General features: G+C 31.1%; 1 protein-coding gene across 1 annotated transcript in view; it reads right to left on the reverse strand.

The window, feature by feature from the left end:
- Positions 1-21,161, reverse strand: part of LOC143056305 (uncharacterized) — a 313,066-nt gene that overhangs the window by 96,950 nt on the left and 194,955 nt on the right. Inside the window, exons 59-89 of the mRNA XM_076229390.1 lie at positions 20,414-20,587; positions 19,779-19,994; positions 19,168-19,210; positions 18,623-18,963; positions 17,773-17,997; positions 17,551-17,593; positions 16,953-17,113; positions 16,389-16,562; positions 15,598-15,810; positions 15,171-15,213; positions 14,806-14,969; positions 13,923-14,093; positions 13,256-13,465; positions 12,717-12,759; positions 11,920-12,083; positions 11,208-11,381; positions 10,743-10,995; positions 10,179-10,357; positions 9,607-9,789; positions 9,035-9,290; positions 8,514-8,645; positions 8,242-8,273; positions 7,587-7,763; positions 6,747-6,999; positions 6,212-6,375; positions 5,853-6,038; positions 5,124-5,376; positions 2,835-2,998; positions 2,363-2,542; positions 671-929; positions 291-454 (exon numbers count right to left, since the gene is read on the reverse strand). Coding sequence (XP_076085505.1) covers positions 291-454; positions 671-929; positions 2,363-2,542; positions 2,835-2,998; positions 5,124-5,376; positions 5,853-6,038; positions 6,212-6,375; positions 6,747-6,999; positions 7,587-7,763; positions 8,242-8,273; positions 8,514-8,645; positions 9,035-9,290; positions 9,607-9,789; positions 10,179-10,357; positions 10,743-10,995; positions 11,208-11,381; positions 11,920-12,083; positions 12,717-12,759; positions 13,256-13,465; positions 13,923-14,093; positions 14,806-14,969; positions 15,171-15,213; positions 15,598-15,810; positions 16,389-16,562; positions 16,953-17,113; positions 17,551-17,593; positions 17,773-17,997; positions 18,623-18,963; positions 19,168-19,210; positions 19,779-19,994; positions 20,414-20,587 — 5,394 coding nt within the window. The remainder of the gene's footprint in view (positions 1-290; positions 455-670; positions 930-2,362; positions 2,543-2,834; positions 2,999-5,123; positions 5,377-5,852; positions 6,039-6,211; positions 6,376-6,746; positions 7,000-7,586; positions 7,764-8,241; positions 8,274-8,513; positions 8,646-9,034; positions 9,291-9,606; positions 9,790-10,178; positions 10,358-10,742; positions 10,996-11,207; positions 11,382-11,919; positions 12,084-12,716; positions 12,760-13,255; positions 13,466-13,922; positions 14,094-14,805; positions 14,970-15,170; positions 15,214-15,597; positions 15,811-16,388; positions 16,563-16,952; positions 17,114-17,550; positions 17,594-17,772; positions 17,998-18,622; positions 18,964-19,167; positions 19,211-19,778; positions 19,995-20,413; positions 20,588-21,161) is intronic.

Below are 21,161 nucleotides of genomic sequence, written 5' to 3' on the forward strand. Positions count from 1 at the left end.
CAGGCTAAGATAAATAATCACTGTGTTTCCAGTTAATCTTTTTATATTCATTTTTTCTCCCTTCTTCTGGATCCACTTTTTTAAGCAAATGAGCTTCCATTATTTGATTAAGTTAATTATTCCAAAATGTAAAGTTTTATCCAATTTCTATGAGGGGAATTTTGCGTCACAGGCATTAGTGTTGAACAGACAGACATCTATTATGTACACTTTTTTTGTCAGTTTCGTTGATTTCATTTCAGCTGTTAGAAGGAATCTATGAGACTGACAACAATTTTGTGAATACCTACCATTTTGAAGGAACTTCTTGTCCCAATCACAAACTTTCTTTGGTAGTCTGACTTTATCAAAGATATTGTAAACAGTTCCACATGGCTGGTTAGCTTCCCAACACAAACTAAGCTTCATAGAAATCAGGAATGCAGGCTCAGCATACAAGTCATGGAGAACAAAACTGGAAAATAATTCAATTTATTTATACAAGAAAGCCGATAAGTAATACATTTCAAAAAGTTACCTACATAAATCCAAATTTAAACAAAGCAAAATATTTGGTTGTGTATGATACATACAATTTACATACAATTTCACATGTGAAATTATCAGTTTCTATTTAACTGGGAAATCAATGTAGTTCATTGCAACCAATGTAATAAAATTATTTAATCACCTCATTTTCAATATTCCATTTAGGTCAACATGAGTCCATTCTCCCCATTGATATCCTTTAAGTGTTCTTTCATATTGTTGACGTTCAATTCCGACTTTTAACATGTAATCGCACTGCTCTAGCCTCATATAGAATTCAAATGTTTTACTGATGAATGGTACGTCTAATGCACAACTCAATCCACGGCAGGTGCTCTCTAGATTACAGGATATCACAGACTGGTCCATTTGAAGAAGAGTTACAGGGGCCTCAGTACACTCTGAAAGGTAATGGGGTATGTAAACATTGATAGATATGTGGTTGGATGTATAATACAATGTATTACATGTTCTTATTTCTAGATATAGGCATTCCAAAAGGAAAAAATGTTCTGGAATATTATTTCCACAGGAATAAATATTACAGTATATGTTGTCCCATAACCTATTACAGTGCTTATCCAGTGACCTTTGGGGTATCACAATAGCAATGGCCAAAACAGTTTACCAAATTGCAGTTAGATTTCTTCTCCAACTAACTGATCAACTGGTGAAATGTTTTAGCAGATTGCTCAAGTGAAATGTTGTTAGTATGAAGTGATCCGAGTGCTGTGAAATCAAAAGTAATACTTACCATCCAGATCCAGTTAGTTGATATCTTTGTCATTTGTTTCAAACACAAAAATAACTTACTATAGTATGAGTCACTGAATAAGAAGGTCTAATTTTGACATGGAGACTTCTATCATAAATAGATTTTATAAATACATAGTTCAAACCATTGTTTTGTAGATGTATATTTTATAGCTTTGTCTTCTAAGACAAAGTTGATTCGTATAATATTTTCTATACAAATTACTGATCTGCTGGCATTAAAGGGAAATAATTTTTATTGAGTTATTGTACACTAAAAAATTAATCAATGATACCTGGCTTCTGATTTTGCCTACAATTTTTTTCAAAATTTTAATCATCTTAAAAATAAATTTTATTGTTTCTTTTCAAAACAGAGGATAAAAGTTTAATAATCATAAAAGTAATGTTACAAACAAATTAAATGAGGAAAGTTGATATTTGTCAGACAAAAATTGTGACAACATTTTGCTGATTTTCAGTAATGTAAATTATTTCCCTTTAATGGTAGCAGATAAGTAATTGCTTTAGAAAAAAAAATCCAAATTACAATTATGCACTAACTTGTTGTTGGAAAACGGAGCTATAAATTATAGACATACAAAACAATGTTTTCAACTATTTATTTATAAAATCTATTTATGATAGAAGTTTCCATGTCAAAATTAGACCTTCTTATTCAGTGACTCATACTATAGTAAGTCATTTTTATGTTTGAAACAAATGACAAAGATATCAACTAACTGGATCTGGATGGTAAGTATTACTTTTGATTTTACAGCACTCACTTCATACTAACAACATTTCACTTGAGCAATCTGCTAAAACATTTTACCAGTTGATGAGTTAGTTGGAGAAGAAATCTAACTGCAATTTGGTAAACTGTTTGAGCCATTGCTAATGTGATACCCCAAAGGTCACTGGATAAGCACAGTAATAGCCCAACCACACAAGGATATAAAACATCACTTATATTTATCCTCCAATATTTCTTCTTTTATTAAACACTCCCAATAAGTGCATTTTTAACAGTAGTTTTAAATATTTAAAGTGGTACACATTCGTTTTCGAAAACACATACCTGAACTCCACCCAAGATAGGCAGCAGCATATGTACCAAAGGGATCATCTCTAGATATCATAGGACTGAGTAAATATTCTCCTATCTGTGATGACTCCATCAGGGATGAGACTGCAGAGGAGTCTAAGTTAGAACCTGGTGTCAAAGAATTGTCCAAATACCATTGATTAAGGGACCAACCTGAAAGATAAAGGACCAATTGTATTAAAACTTCCTTGCAATGTCCTTGAAATATCAAATTCTTTCTGCAATGTACTTGCAATGTCCTTGAAATATCAAATTCTTTCTGCAATGTACTTGCAAATGGCCTTGAAAAAAAACTTTTCAGATATTTTAAATACTATCAAGCTATTTTCATATTAAAATTATCATTTTTATCTATAACACCAAATGATTGGTTCTAATTAAAGATTATTAACTCTTTATGATCTTTAAAAAGAATTTATAATGCAATATAATAAGTGTTTCATACTTGGATCTGGATATCCTCTAAACCACGGACACACCATCTTTGGTAATTTGGTATTCAGTACTATTGTATCTTGGAGGTCACATGGTGTTGGGTCGTTGAAACATATCTTGACCTTCATATCCACAAGATAGACCATTTCACCAACCAAATCTGTCATTTTGTACCTGTTAAGAAATTAGTATAAGAAACATGATGCTTTTTTTTTAGTGTTTCATATTCATATTTATAGAGTAAAAATATGTAAACAACCATAATAACATATTTATATGAAAGATGAAAAATATGCAATGCAGTCTTAAAATGTTCAAAATAATACATTTCGATTGAAGGTTGCATTTCTGTAAATACTGACAATTCCTTTTCCCATAGGAACTCCCTTTACGGCTAAAACTGTACCACTTTTACTATGAAGTTTTGATAAAAATCCTAGAATGGAAGTTTATATGCACTTCTATTTGTTTCAAAGGTCAAAAGATAGGGCTGTGCTGCATATTTTCAATGTTACATCCCCCGAAGTTCTAAGAGTTTAAACTAACACTAAATTTCTTAACTACCACGACCTCAACTGTAGGGTTACCACAAATTTCAATATAAGAAATATTCACATCAAAAAATATTTGAGCCAGCCGGAAATTTTATATCTGATCCTGATTTCAATCCCTTAAGACTTAGTCACAAAAGGCAGTTATGGTAATCAGATGGCCATTCCAATGATTGACGTTAGATTAAAAAAAAAATGATTTTTAACTTTACTTTGATATGAATTTGATGTTCGGATGTGAACAGTTGAATTGGCAGTGCATCATTCATAGTGTTCACATCAGCCTGCTCATATCTGCCTTAGACTGTTTATTTGTGTAAAATGACATTGTCAAAACCTTTACTTTCGTTTTTAAAATCACATTTTCTAAACCGGATTGGTAAAACATGGACCAGAAATGGATACATAAACGCTTACAAAGCACAACTGAGTGGAGAAGCTCTTTCCACGTTATTTCTTCAACAAAATACTTGAAATGAACGTTAGATACAGGTATCAATTTTAATTTTAGCATTTTTGAAGAAATGTAGGATGCATAATTAAATTTCCCACCTGTGCACATGCGTACACGTGTTCTAGTTCATACAACGTAGTGCTGACGAGTTTTCATTTAAAACCTTTTTAAATTTTTCATCAAATCATGTTGATAAACTAATTTCTTATAATTTCATTCTTTTGGACTAAATCAATTAGATACAAACCGCTGAAATGTAAGAAAATAATTGTGAATCGACCGATAATTTTTACGATGACCATCACTGAAAATAGTTTACCTGTCACCTGAACAGGTAGATTTCAGCTGTCCAACAATTAATTAGCCTTGATTAAAATTAGAAGTATTGAAGAAAGGGTTGTTTTGATAGTAATTAATCATCATGTCACTTTTATGACCGTAAATGTGTGGATGTTAAAGGCAAAAGGTTGGGTCAAAAACATCGTGAATTATGTTAAAATGACCCAAAAAGCCTTGGAAAAAAAAGTAGATGACCGTTTCATGCTTTGCCAAGCTGGACTTTTACCGGACATTATACAAATGACCGGAATATATGACCATTTGGAAGCCTTGATTCACATGTATATTTACTGGTAAACATTCACAAGTTATGTCTCTATGAGATGCAACCTACAGATCAGAACTGGGGACCAGCATGTAAACAAAATTAATTATTTATGAATATTCTAAATCTCCCCAAAAGAGGCGTGGTTTGGGAAACAGCTGTATTTACAAAGTGCAACCTGAAAGAGTTCAGACTCAATAATAACTTTCCTATTTAAGCTGAATATAACTATCAATCAGTATCTTACACATCTAAATAAATTGCAGATACTCAAAACATTAAGGTGGTACCCAACACTTTCACTAAAATTAATTTGGCTCGTTTAATTTTCATAAAATTTTGACACAGTATTTACTTTGACCCTTTAACAAAAATATAAAAAATTCAAAAAATTTGAACCAACTGTTTAGTCAGAAAAATTACACTGGTTATATAGCAGTTTGACAAACACTTATTTTGATCATTGAGATGCTTAATATTCCCTTAACAACACAACGTCATTAAAACGTTCTGCTGATTTTACAGAGTTATCTCCCTGTAGTGTTAGGTACCACCTTAATAAAATTGAGAATGAAAATGGGTTAAGTGTCAAAGAGACAACAACCTAATACATATAAATATAATCTAAAGAAAAATTTCAATGACATTTTTTGCTTAGCCATAAATGAAAGAAAGAACACATTTACTCACTCAATTTCAATAACTCTGTCAATATGGAAATACTGTGTCGTCTCAAATGTGAAGGTGTAGAGTGAAAAGTCAAACTGGTACTTTTCTATACCAATGTCTAGTTTCTGTGTACAGGGATCCAGTTTGAGGAAGACATTGAAGTTTCTATCAACAGTTGTAGAATGTAGACAACATGATATACCAGTACAGGTATCATATAAGTGACAAACACTATTACTTCCTAGAGTTGGTAGAGTTACTGCTGATGTACAACCTGAAATATAAAAAAGTACTCAGTTTGAAATAGATGTGAAAATAAGGACGAGGAGTTACAAAGTTTTCATTTTTGTTCTCTATATTTGGAACCCTTGTCAAAAACACATTTAAGTTATTAGCCTAGGCTGGGTAGTTTTCTAGTCATTTCTCTACTATTTGTAAATCAAAAGCATGAATTTATAATTTTAATTCGTTTAATTTTCATGAAAAAATGGCATAGCATAAAATTCTTAAACAAGATCTTTTTTTTAGTTTTAAATTCTATTGAATTGAGTGTGCACAAAGCTTAAAAGCAGCTGGGTTTTATTACAAAAAACATTCCTCAATTTAAGAAAACCAAGTGAAAAGATGAAATGAAGACATTCGTTTTTGTTTGATTTATGTTTTCTACTTCATGTAAGCTGTAAATAGACAATTATACCTAAATATATATTGACCTACATAAGGAACCTCCTTTCAGTTTAATTCAATTACCTGCGTCTTTCGTCCAGCCATTAGTTGGAGATGTATACATTGGATCTGACATTTGACACTGATCAGCTGTTGTTTTCAGTAAACTGGCTACTCCCAGGTATTCCAAGAGTTGTGAGGATACTAATGAATTCAGTGGTGTACTTGTGGCATATCCTTGTCCAGTTAGGTAAGAATTCAAATTGAACCCTATAAAAAAATTAAGTGCATATTTAAATTAAAATAATTTTATGAATAAACATAAAAATATTGAATTAACACTCACCATAATTAATGTTTAATTGCACTTTTCTAAGTTAAAATTAAGTTTTACAAACGCAAGTTATAAGAGTGTAATGTGTGAAGCATGTCATTCTACAGACCTGGTATAGCATATCCTCCAGTCCAGTCACATGGTTGTTTAGGAATCTTTACACCATCAAATACAGTGTAAGTATAACGGCAATCTCCGACAGTTTCAAAACATATACTGATCGTCATGTACAACAAGTAAACCTTCTCAGCTGTCAACTCCTCTGCTTTGTACCTAGAATATAAAATGATAAAATATGAATGATGTACAACATATTAAAAAAAAATTCCTAAAGGACAAGACTGTCCTTAAGCTGAAAGCAGATATGATTCTATAAATTTTTTTGTATCTTGTGAAAATAAAAATTTTCGAAGAGCTATTCAGATAATTGTTTGTTGAAATAAAAAACTGTTGACACTGATCTGTCTCACCAGTTATGCTGTTAAGCATACTGTTTTTGGCATTGTTGATGCTGCTAAAGCCAACAAACAGTATGCTTCACAGCTTTATTCAGATCACATTTTTTTACTTTTTACTTTATGTTCATAACACCTGATAAAGACAATAAACAAAAGCCAATGTGTGTATCATCACAAAAAACTTACTGTAGCCTGAGCAAATTTCCTAAAGTGACTGTCTGCCAACTGCCTTGTGTAAACTCCAGTAATGTTACATTGATATTTCTTTTCTCCAGTCCAATACTGACAGAATAACTACATGGATCCACCAAGACAAAGGCTTCCAACTTTCTCCCAAGATATCCAATGTTAGAACAGCACTGGGCACCAGTACAGTAACTTGGTAACCTACATCTTGTATAGGCTGGTAACTGTGGTAGTGTTATAAGTTCTCCACAAGCTGGAAAGTAATTTGTTGAAAATGTACTTACAAATTGTTGTCGACAACAATGAATTGATAATTACATTATGTGGCAAATAGTATATGCATATAACACCCATGTATTATTAAAAATTTGAACCCTTCTTTGAACTAGACTGACATGCTGGGTCAATTTTTCAAAGTGCTCATTCACAAGGTAACTGTTCTCAGGAATCCCCATCATCCTATCTGGACACATTATTATGACTACAAAATTGTGGACCAGTCTTTGCTTATATTCTTCAATTCTGTGTACCAGCTTAGAAAGCAGATAATATAACCATTTTTAATTGCTTGGATTGAGTTGGCCTTATGAACCCATCACCAACTATTGAGTATTGTATGCATGAGATTTTTTTATTTTTTTTATATAAACATGAAGTCTTTCAATCAACTCATTCTTTTAAACATGTGGTGTCTTATTACACAACTGCTTCTTTTTAAGTCGTCAATGTTTCTGTTTAAAAGATAATTACAGTTTGTAGCTGAAATTTTTTCTTGTAATAGATTTCAAACTCCATTTATAGGAATAGCATGAGATTACTTTTGTGATGTAAAAACTTTACCTGTTGAATCCCATCCATTGGATAGAGCTCCAGAATAGCTTGTTAAGTCACATTGAGGATCTTTTTGGAAACCTGCTATTCCTAATTCTTCCATCAGTAAGTCAACAGCCCAACTTGGTAACTGATTGACATTAGTGTTTACATCCAACTCACTCATGTAAGACACCAATGAGAAATCTGTAAAGATCATTAGAATATCAGTACAAGTACTACAATTAGGATTTAGGTATAAGCATATTTAAATTCAAATATGTTTTTTTTTAGTCTGTGATATTTTACCAACAGAGAAATATTTAAAATTATTTCCTGGTCTCCGGCCTCTTGAATGAAGTTGTCTTATTAAAAGATGGAAATGAATGAATTTTTTGTAAAGCACAAAACATTCATACTCATAAAAAAAAAGTTCTCCCATTCCAATTTTTCTAAATTATGGCTTTGCCAGGAAAAAAAATGTACAAGGGTATTTGACAACAATTTTTTATACATTCCTACCCACAATTTCTTTTTTTATTTGTAACATAATTGTTCTAATGTGTCCTTCCCATCATCTACAGAAAGAAACATCATGTGGTGTCCAAACCTCCCAGACATTTTTTTCCTGTAATAGCCTCTATCCCAAACATTGAAAGTTAATTTTCAATCTAAAAGTACTAACCAGGAATGGCATATGGCTGGCTGTAGTTACACGAAGATTTGGGTAACTTAACAAAAGTCAATACTGTGTGTTGTACTTACCAGGAATGGCATATGGCTGGCTGTAGTTACATGAAGATTTGGGTAACTTTACATCAGTCAGTACTGTGTGTTGTACTTACCAGGAATGGCATATGGCTGAGTGTAGTTACATGAAGATTTTGGTAACTTTACATCAGTCAATACTGTGTGTTGTACTTACCAGGAATGACATATGGCTGAGTGTAGTTACATGAAGATTTGGGTAACTTTACATCAGTCAATACAGTGTGTTGTACTGCACATGGTCCAGTAGCAGAATAACAAACTTCAATGTCCATATTAACTACAAACACTCTCTCACTCTGGTAGTTCACTACTTTGTATCTGAAAAATAGGGGGGATAAAACTTAAAACCTGCTGGATTTTGGAAGGAAGGTAACATTACATGCTCAGTCACTGAGTGAAGTCGCATATTAAAAATAAAACAATCTTTTTGAACAGAAATTGTTTCATTCAATTTTTGTTCAAATACTGTCAATATCCTTTTCAGAAAGTATGCATCCATAAATTTTGAAAATTATTTGTCCTTTTTTTACAACAAATTGGAGCTATCAAAATAAGGAAAAAAATATGTTCACAGTGTCTGAAATTGGGGTTGGTAGAAACATTTGATTTGAAATAACACCAAAAGAATATAAAATGACAGCTTTACAAATAATCTTATCTAAAAAGATGAAATGAAATCTCAAATTCAATGTAAATATAGTTCTTACTTGATATTAACAAGTCCCCCGAAGGAGAATGCATCTTCTTGTGCATACTGGAAACTATACAAGGATATAGTCCTGTTGAAATTCTCTATACCAACTGTAAACTCCCTACTACACACATCAAGGTCTGCATAAACTCTAAAGGTCGTATCTAACTTGGCAATGTCAACACAGCAGTCAATTTTAGTACAGCTGTCACCAAGGTTACATACAATACCAGAACCAGGCAAAGTAGTGAGTGTTGGTGCATTCTGACATCCTGTCAAAAAAATGCATATATAATTACAGAAAGTCGTTTCGAGGACATTCTTGAAGACCAAACCACTCAGGCTAATAATTTTTCAATTTATTAAAACAACAAGAAAAATCTACACAAAAAAGTAAGACAAAAGTTGAATTATGACAATGCAACCTTCTAATGAAATACCATCAAGTATTTAACATGTTAACTAATGTAAGTAGAACTGTGAACAAACAATGCATGTACTTCTAATTTAAACAATATACATTTGTCCACCAAAGTTAACTGGTGTACGAGAGATTCCACATAATGGCTAAGTTGTATATAATATTACCTGTACTAATAGCCCAGCCTTCAGAGTTGACAGGTGTATACGGAGCAGAAGATGCCACACAGTGGCTCGGCTGCAGATAATCTTCAAACTGTAAGAATCTTTCAAGTTCAATGACGACAAGTTCTGACAAAGGATTTGAGTCTGTATAACTGTTAGTTGATAGCCAGGTTGTCAAATCAAAACCTAAAATAATGAAAATCATAGTCAGATTTCTTGAAAAAAAAGAAATTGGTCTTTAAAAAATGAAATATAAAACTATAATTAATTAAGAAAAATATCTTAGTTCTTACTGTTTGGCTAAAATTGATTCTACATTGAAATTCTTAATATATTCTACATATGTTTTAATTAAAATTATTATATATACAAATGTTTTTCTTTAATCAATGCTGGTACATGTACTACTGACAAACTTAAAGGTCATATTATAGATGAAAAATAATAGACACATAAACATATATAATGTATATAATCTGAATTTTTTTACAAGTATAGTAAAAAAATCGTAATAGAATCATTTGTGAATAGCAATTAGACGAAAAAAATTATAACAAAACTTTAACTTTTCTTACTAGGATTGCCAGAGAATGCAAATCCATTGTTCCAATTACAGGACTTCTTTGCCAGTTTGACATTATCTAATACTGTATGTTTAACATCACAACTGTCTCTGTCAGAAGTCTCCATACACAGACCCATGTCAACAGATACCAGGTACATTCCTTCACTGGTTAAATCATGGATCACATAGCTGGAAAAAATTGGAAAAAGAATATAAGTACGTTAAAAAAAGAAAAGAAATGTAGCACAAAAGACTCTACAGTTGGCTAAGCCAGGTTATCAACAATATAGTATACAATCAGTAGCAAGTTTTTGATTTTGTTGATTTTATATTACTTTTGGTACACTATAAAATCCTCATAAATGGTAAAAAGACAGTTATATGTCTCGCCTTTTATAATCTTATCACTAGATACAACATTTGTTTATGTCACTTATTCTGCCGGGGACCAAAATATAACACTAAAGAGTTTTGATTTCAGAACTAATGTTACAGGTGACACAAAAAATATTACAAATAAACAAATATTCTCATAGCATTTCTTAAAATATATTCTTCTACAGATTAAACTTACTCCATTCTAAGTCCTCCTTGTAAGGCAAAGGATTGTGGTTTTCCCCACTGGAACTGTAACAAGGATACAGTTGTCTCCATTGTCTCAATGCCAAGAGTGATTTCATATGTACAGGGATCCAGTTTCAATGTAGACTGGATTTTCTTATCAATAAACCCAATGTCAGAACACATGGAAACTGAGGTACAATCTGATTGGATGTTTAATGAAATGTCTGCTGGTAGAGTAATGGAGTTCTCAAGTTTACCACACTCTGAAAAACAAATAAGTACTAACTATACTTTAAAATATGCACATGAATATGTGCCAAACATCTTTTTATTACTTTAAAATACTTACATACTTTTACATGAAGAATTAAATTCACACAAATTTAACATAGGCCATACAAATTGAAGTTGAAAATAAAAAATCAATTAAAAATAGTAACAAATATTCTGATAAAAACAAGAGTCATGTTCTTACCATCATTTAGTCTGCCATTAGCTGTGGTGAAAGGTAGGACAGAGTGATCACATGCAGTTACTTGGAGGTAGTCACTGATTCCAGTATCTTGTAACAGTTTGGTTGTTGTCCCTGATGGTAATGGATCAATCTTTGCTTGATTCTCACCCAGCAAAAAGCTATCCAATGAAAATGCTGTAAAATAAATATGCAAATTTATGTAAATGAGAATTCCAATAAACTAATGTACATGAAGGTCATCTTTATTTATTTCACATTTTGAAATACTGTAAAATCAGATATTTTTGAAGTATTATTAATCTTGCCAAAAATGCAACGAAACAGGTTTGGCAAAGATGAAAACCTTGCATTCTTAATTTTGATATCATTATTTGTATGCCTTATTTTATAATTGTTTAATAATCCAATAATAAAAGAACAAAATAATTTCTGAATTTGAAGTACAGTAAAAATGAGCACCTTTATTCAGTGTTATCATATTTGAGATACTGCAAAGATGTTCTGAAAATAATTGCACTTACAATATTAACTGTTTCACATGTTTCTCAGTAACTGAGGTGTAAAAAGCACAAAATCGAAGTACCCATACAAAATTGATGTGATCTGTCTGGTAGCAGCATTGCATACATGATTTGCAGCATGAATATCAACGTAATTGAAAGTACACAACTTGAACCATTTAAAAAGAGATTACAAAATTGAATAAACTTACCTGAATCAAAGAAAGTTGAACCAGTGAAGCAATACTGTTTAGGAAGTTGTGTACCACTGAAGATGGTCATTTCAAAGTCACATGACCCTGATGTTTCAAAACATATCTTCATTGTCATATCTAGCTGGTATTTTCCTGCTGACTGTAGATTTGTGATTGTATATCTGAAAATATCATATACAAACATCAATTTTTTATCCATTTATTTTAAAGAAATATTTTAAGAGAACAATATTCCTAAATGTTTTCATGGTTATTTTGACAGCAAGGTCCAATGTTCCAAGAAGAGATTTATTCTTTTGTTTCTTCCTGTATTCTGTACAAATTCTTATTTCAATTAAATTAGTTATGGTTTATTCCTAACTATTGGCAAATCAATTAAAAAATTAGCAATACCATCTTTTTATTTTTCAATCATTATTTTTATCAATATCTTGCTCCGATATTTTTTTTCAAATAATTATCTCATGCTCCATTTTCAAGTATGTCTCAAAAAAGGCAAACAGTTTTTATTATATCAAAGATGATATAAAATCCTTCTTCTCCTCCCCATTTGGTTGTGGAAATTTTAAGTTTAGAATCTCAGAATTAATTCCATTACAGCAAAGATGCTTAGCAGTCATCAAAGAATTCTACTTGTGTGTAGGTATTGTATGGTGACAACTCATTAACTTGTTATAGAAAACCTTTCAAAATTGTTTAGATATAGTTTATATCTTTAGGGGGAAATGCTTTTTTGCCTGGTTTTTCATGAAATTATGATCCAATAAAGATGTTATCTACGTCAAATATCTTACGTGAGTCTGACAACATTCATCAATGTCTTCGTCTCTTCAACACCTATAATTAAACAGATCTTTTTTTCAAGAAACTGTTATGATCAGATCTCCTTAAACATTCCCTTTAAAATACTTGCATCATAATTTTTTTTTTTTAATTTCATTGTTATCAAACAGCAAAATACAAACAAAGTGACATAAAATCAATAAATCAAGTCAAACACATTTTTTGCAAGATCTGGTATCAAATTTGAACAAAATAAAGAAAAACCTTCAGACCCATGCATTTGTCCTTAACAAGTCCTTAGCTCGGAATAAATTAGAGCTCAAGTATAAATTCTGTTGAACCACTTTTTCTTATCAGATACTTATTTTCCTGAATTTTTACAACAGGGGCATTGTATCAAAAAAGTTTGTTATTATTAAAATTTAAGTCACTTGATTGGCAACAAGTTTGTAAAACTATATCAGAATATTACCTTTTTCTAAAATATTGACCACTATAATCACAAGTTAGCAACTTTGTAATGATTTTTTAAATTAAAAAAGGAACTTACCGAAAGCATATCCATTGAGATCAACTGTTTCATAAACCCTTTCTATACCAAATTGTAGTTTGTGGTTACAAGGATCCAATTCAACAAAGGAATGGAAACCTTGTTGCAGGAAATCAGAGTACATACAACAATCTACAGCAGTACACTTATCATGGATGTTACAGGCTGCATTGGCAGGAAGTGTTGGCAAGGTAACGTCTGCTGCACAATCTGTGAAAAATATATTTTTCAAATTAGAGTCGAACAAATCTTAATAAACTACTACCTGCACCATCTTATTTCAATGAAAGGTGAAGGAAATGGTGTTCCTAAGACATGAATTTATTGAAAAGTAAGCAAACAATCTTCAACAGATAAGTGAGGATAGATAATTCTGTATAATTATCTCCCTTTAAATTTAAATTTTCAATTTCTCATGAAAATTGGTTCAATCTTTTGATAGATCTTGTCAAATATGTTTTCAAATTAAACTTGCAACAGAATATAAATGTAACACAATAACTATGACGAAACTTGAATATGACACATTAAAAATATAAATAACTACATTTTTAATTTTTTGGGGAAAAAAACCTTCAACACGAGCATTATTAACTATGATTAATGAGGTCAACCATTCAGATAAAAGTGATAATCAATCCTGAAAGACATAGCAGTAAAACATTACCTTTTTGCCACCTCTCTGCACCGATTGGTGAATAATCAGCCACTGCACAAGGAGTTCCCAAAATATAGGAGTTTATTCCCAGTAAGTTGAACAGATCAGTCTTTTCCTGTGCTGTAAATGTCTGTCCTGATGTTTTACCAATACTGGTCAGGTGACTAGCCAATGAAAATCCTGAAATTATAACAATAATTCAATCTATAACAGTGACAATCAAGCATGAAATACAAAGTTATTTGTGAAGTGTCTGACATTAAAATATGGGTACTATGGTAAACTAGAACGGTAAAAGTGACACCACCAAAATTCAAACTTGATCTGTATTTAGTGGTAATAAGCATTGTGTATATGTTTCATAACATTTGGTTGAGGAAAACTGCGTTGGGGCATAAAAAATAGTATTTTTCTCACTCATGACTTTAAGATGCTCGTAGCATTTTGTAAACTTATGGAAAAAATCATTAGTAAAGATTCTTTTTTTTTTCCTTGGGTACTTTTAAAACATTATGCTAATCTTCCAACTCATTGACCTTGTTTATCTGATTACATTATTTATATATGATATGAACTCATTTTTAATTCCATTCCCTCAAAGTCGAGTTGACTTAAAACAATCTGTTTACATTCATCAACAGACTTTCCTTAGAGGTCACAATAGCAAGTTTTTGACCATACAATACTAAAGTGTCATCAGAAACTTCAGAGGATAAAATAAGATGGTTTCATATGGCATTTTCTCATCAATTTAAGTACCAAGGTATTTGACAGATGCAGAATTATATTTCATATGTTACTTTCTTCCAATAAGTAATATCTCACAGAACCTTTTACCCAAGACTTCCTTGGTAAATCAAATGAAAAGCACATAAAATACATGTCACTTTACCTGATGTAGAATACGTCAGATTCCAGGCACATTGTCTCCATGGTATCATAGCATCAGTAAAGGCATCCATCTCTATCTCACATAATGAGGAACTGTTGAAACATATCTGGACTTTAAGGTTGACTTTGTATTGACGCTCCACTGGGAATTTCTCTATTTTATATCTGTAAGACAAATAATCATAATACCGATGATGCAATTACTAATGAGACCATAGTCAGAATATTAATTGTATAATTTTGAATAAAAATGGTACAAATTTACCAACATTTTTTTGTGAAAACATGAAAAAAATTAAGATATTAAATTCATTACTTTTTGTGTATAAAAAGTTTTGATGATTGAATAATTCAAATTTTACTTACGTCAACTTTACAACTCCTTTCAAATTAAACTTCTTCTCCACACCTGTAACAATAAATATAACTTCAAATTCAGTAAAAAAAGTTAAAAAAAATTCTAATTATCTATTTGGCAAATTATGCCAAAGTTTCAATCATTTCAAATGACTAGTCTATGCCAAATGATGGGAAACAAGGAATCTTTTATAATAGCTTTTTCAATCTATAAATGACTGTTTTAAAACAAACAAATCAACAAAAATAACATGAGGCAAAGTTCCATAATTTACAAACAATCTTCAATATCAAAAGGACATGTAATAATTTTTTTTTTTACCAAATGAAAATGTACGTACAAAGATTTCTTTCTCTTTTTCTAAGGAGTGTAAGTAGGGGACAAAGGTTAAAAGGGATCATTAGCTTTATTATGAATGAAGAAACTGATAATTACCAAAAATGGTTGGATCAGATAAATCTAAACTTAGACTAAATCGTTCAATGCCAATTTTGCCGATGTTTGTACATGGATCTAGGTCAATGTATGTATGGAATGGACGTCCCAGGAAATCAACATCAGAACAGAAATCTACGGCTGTACACACTTCAGCAATGGATCCTACTGACGAGGAATGGAGTGTTGCCATGGGAACATCAAGTGGACACGCTGTAAACATATTTAAAATCATAAATATATGTCATATAAAGTTTCAATGTTTATTTTTATTTTCTATTTCAATTTACAAACTGAAATTGCAATGCTTATATTCTGCTTAAACTTAAATAAGGTTCTTTCCCATGTAAAACATTGAAGAAATACATACTAAAAAGCTTTTCCATTTTATTAAAAACTATTGATATTTTTGTTTACCTTTTAAACATAGATCATACGTGATGGGTGCCACAGGAACTTCCTACCCTCATAGAGCACTTGAGCTCACCCACCTTTTTTAAGGGTTAATGCTAACAAATCTCTGGGTTTTTTTGTAGAATTGTCCTTTTGCTTTGGTCAATGTGTTTGTTTTTACTGATGATTTTGATTATTCTCTTTATACTTTCTTACTTTTTTATTTCAACTATTCATGGGCTTTGCTCATTGTTGAAGGCCAAACAGTGACCTATAGTAGTAAATTTCATTATCATTTGGTCTCTTGTGGAGAGTTGTCTCATTGGCAATCATTCCACATCTTCTTTTTTATATATATACATATATATCAAACAAAATACAGGGAGAAATAATTTTACCATTCTTCCATCCAGCAACAGATGGACTGTACTTATCTCCTGACGGTTGACACTGCGTGGGAGACATCATTTCACCAATTTTCAGGAATTCCAGTAGGCTTGAAGCCTTAGCAGGTGTAAGTAAGGAACCTTGTGGTAAGCCTTGATAAGTATACCAACTGTTTAAGTTGAATCCTAAAATAGTAAGTAGATTATTAATTGCTTGAATTGTTTGATATTATCATATTGAAAAGAGATTTTCAATTTGTATTCTAGTCCAAATTGGTAATAGAAATAATATAAGTAACAATAAAATTCAAACTTTAAAAGTTCGAAAAAATTAAGTCTTATCAATTAGGACAGTCAGAAAGAAGGTTAGATAGTTTAATATATTTATTTATTAGTATAAACTAAAGAAAACACATTTTCATTAAACTGTAAGTTGAAGATCTGTGAAAATGTCCTCAATCACCTCTATACACATGCTATTTTATTTGTCTATACATTCAAAAATATAGATCTGCTAAAGGTAAAAAGTCTTATCATTCCTCATTTACGGATTTTTAAAAATATCATAAGAAATACCTGGTACTCCATAACTTGTATCATAGTCACAGACAGGAATTGGTAGTTCTTGTCTCTTGAAGAGTTCAAAGGTTACGTACTGCTGACTTCTGTCTAAGTACATACTCATGTTCAGGTCTACACGGAAATACTCATCCACCTCATTGTAGTCAACCAGAAAACTGCAATACAAATTGGCCAATATTAAAAGTCCTCGAAAAAGGGTAAAAATATTTCCTTCTAACATAATTTTATCTTCCCTCTTTTAATATAGGTTTTACAGCATTTGTATGCTTCTATTTACCCACAATTAGATATCTTTAAACGGAATATTCTTCTTTTAGTGTATTTATATCAATTTTACCGATTTAAAGCACTTAGACTCAGATATTTAGCATTTTAAAATAAACATGTGTTACAATGTATTGCATGTTAACCGTTTTCTGCATTTGATTTGAGCCGACACATAAAAATTTAAAAAAATCAGAATTCCACATAAATGTTTAAGATTTCTTGTTTTTAACAAAGATACAAGCATCCTTCACTTTTTTATTTCAAGCAGCTCACCCCACATACGATTATAATTTGGACAGCACTTATTATCAATGCATATACGTACTCAAATATATAGGCATCTAACAAATCCTTGGTATCTCTTTGTCCTGTAAAATAAGATTTTAAAATAAATAAAATAATTTTAACTGGGTTTCTTTTTATTGTTTGATTCATCAGGTTATATATAAAACTAGAGAAAATTAATTAAAAAACTTATTAAAAGTGTTTTTTTCTTTCAAAATTGTACAAGTAGACAATAAAACAAGACTTCTTAAATTTAACTTACCCCAGGCGTATGTCAGAAAGTCCAGATCAATGACAAGCTTTTCTATTCCAATCTTGAATGACCTTTCACACATATTGAGGTCAAAGTAAGCATGGAGTGACGTCCTGAGTAATGGTATATATAAACAGAAGTCTATGTAAGTACAGCGTGATGAGACGTATCCCTTAGGTGTGGCTATAGATAATGGAGTCAGTGCTGTTAAGTTTCCTAGTCCTCCAGGACATTCTAAAATAAGCAACAAAGCCTTAATATCAAATAACATTGTTCAAACTCATTACATTGAGAAGAGGAGAAAAGGTCAAAATAATAAATCTGTCTTATAATGTAATCTTTCTATTTACGTTTAGATATAAGCAATAGCACATGATGTCTTATTCTCATAAATAGATGTTGATCTGAATTAGCAAATTTTTAATTTTATTGGTTATATTTAATTTACTTATTACTAAATGTATAAGAGTCCTTATTGGTTAAAAGATGATCAAACTACCGTATTTGGCTGTGTATAGTCCTCATTTGTGTATAATCTGCACCCCATTCACCCGCCAACTTGTATAATACTATTCATTTATTAATTAAATTTACATAATATGGAAATGATTGAAGAAAATAACTATTTTGCCATTTTAAGACAAAGCAATGATTCTGTTTATATCTACTCCTTTGAAACCTTTGTTGAAAGAACAACTAAATTACATGGCCGTTTAGCCATAGACTTGTCAGTTTATTTACAAGTAATGATGTTTAATGTCCCTCTGGTATCTTTTGCCTCTCTTTTACAACTACAGTACTTTTCAATTACATCCACCTTTGAACACATCAAAACATAATAAATAGTGAATATACTTACCGTCTCTCCAACCGACAGAATCTCCTGGCAGTGATTGGTACATTTGACTGTTAATGTCACATTGTGGATCTTGTAGGTATTCAGCGATACCAAGTTTCTCTAAAATCTGCTTTACTAAAATATCTGTCAATTGGCTCTGGAGAGAAAGTCCTTGCTCAGTCAGGAAATCGGAGGCTGAGAAATTGTTAAAACTGACACTCCAATCACAAGCAATTTTTGGAAGATACAGGTCCTTAACAATTTCTAAGGTTATATCACAAGCTTTTCCTTCTTCTAAACAGACACTGGCATTCATACTAACTATGAACTTCTTTTCTGCTTGTAGATCAATCACCATAAAACTGCAAGAGAATTTGATGTGTCAACAAAAAGAATCACAAAACTACATTTATAAAGAAGATAAAATCATATCATTACCAGTGAAAATGAACAACATAACATGAATAAAATAAAATATAAGATCAGTTCATTTATGTTACTAAAATAAATTTATAGTAGTTTAAATCAGAACAGCCATTTTAAATACCTAAATCTATAATACTCACTCTAAAAACATAATGTTGCCCAACTTAAGATTTTTCACCATACCTGAAAAAAGAAAATGTAATAAATTTCATACATAACTATAGTATGCGTTATCACAAATTCATATTATTGATTACTCAACCACAACTGCATGTTCCTAATTAATGTTGTGTCATATTTTCTTAATTTTTAATAGTAAAAAAACTGAAAATTCTTCTTTCCTCAAATTTTTGTACAAATTGTGAGTTGGACTTTTTGATGTTTTGTGAATGAACTAAACACTCATAATTTAATACAATGTTAATTAGCAGAATACAAAATTGTTCAAACAAGATGGCACCTAATTTGGTGTCACGTCAGGCAATGTCAGGTTATTTCTTATGGATCTTTAATTTTATATGCAAAATCATGCAAAAAATATTTAATCATATTTTGGGATATTTTGCGTTCATTGATGCTGGGCCCTAATAAGGCAAAACACTTACCACTATCAAATGAAAAGAAGGCTTCATCAACTCCAAAATGATCTATTCCAGCCTTGATTCTGTACTGACATCCATCTAACAGTATGTAGAAGTGGAAGGACTTCTTTATATAGTCAATCTGGGCCCTAATAAGGCAAAACACTTACCACTGTCAAATGAAAAGAAGGCTTCATCAACACCAAAATGATCTATTCCAGCCTTGATTCTGTACTGACATCCATCTAACAATATGTAGAAGTGGAAAGACTTCTTAATAAACTCAATATCCACACAACATTCTACTCCTGTGCAATAATCTGGTATGTGGCAGGTTACAGGGACATTGTTAGGTATCTTTGGTAGTGTCATGTCTAAAGGACATTCTGGAAAAAAAGCAACATTGTATAAGACAAATATCTACAAAAAATGCAGGCAGCTGAAAAAAATTTCAAAACAATCCTTCATACCAGGTTTGTCATTGGAAAAGCATTGTGGAATTTCTCTCTTATTTGTATAGTCCTTTTTGGGCATGAAAATTGAAGAATGGAAATAAAGATCAATGTTTCTTTGTTTTGAGTTTCTTCATTTTATTCCATACAGCTGACCCCTTTTTCCATTATATTATAACAAAATAGTCATTAAAGGGCCAGAAAAGCATATAACATTGCAAAAGTTTTAACTCGAAACTTTATCACTTTTGAGTAAAAATAAAATGGTATTGCAACCTCTATAAAGCTACAAAACCAGATTGTTTTGGGACAGACTTCAATATGCAATGGACCTTTAGTATAAAAGAACTAACCTTTATTCCATCCGTCTGTTGATGGAAAGTAAGGGGCACTACTCCTGCTACAGGATGGATCTTCCATGTATTGTTTTACTCCTGTTGCTTCTATGAACAGATCCGAGACATATTCTGGCATAGAGTCAAGAGCTTGGTCTACCTGATCTTTCAAGAAGTCAGATGCTGATATGTCTGAAAAAGAATGTTTATCAATTATTAAAATGGTAAAGTGAAAATTAAGACTGAATAATATAATGATTTCTTTATGTCAGTTATGTTAAAATAAATGTTTTTTACTTGCAAGGTCATAATAACAATTTCTTTGATTAATTGATTCAGATATTTAAAGTTCCTAAAATATTTTGAATACTTATAAATTGTTTAAGGTAGCACAATACAAAGATTTTTCACCCCCAATCAGACATCTTTAAACTGATGTAATTCCTCTCATCCTTCTTTAAATTTTATAAATGAGGTACCAAAAGAAAGAAGAATGATTAATCTTTCAAATTGTGATAATTTCATTATGACATAATTATTATATAATTCATTAATATGTAAATAGTTGCTATATTGTGATGTCCATACTTGAATGAATTTAGCTTCTTTGTTATTCATAGCATCCCAAAATATTTTATAGATTCTTGCACAACACAGTTTGACCTCCAAAACAGTGTCTCAGATTTTTCCTATTGTATTTCATTCTCTCATAAATCTTCAATGAAGTTTGCAACATCAATTCATAAGAGATCACTGAATTCAATGT

Source organism: Mytilus galloprovincialis, chromosome 13, assembly GCF_965363235.1.
Source record: "Mytilus galloprovincialis chromosome 13, xbMytGall1.hap1.1, whole genome shotgun sequence".
Taxonomy (NCBI): Eukaryota; Metazoa; Mollusca; class Bivalvia; order Mytilida; family Mytilidae; genus Mytilus; species Mytilus galloprovincialis.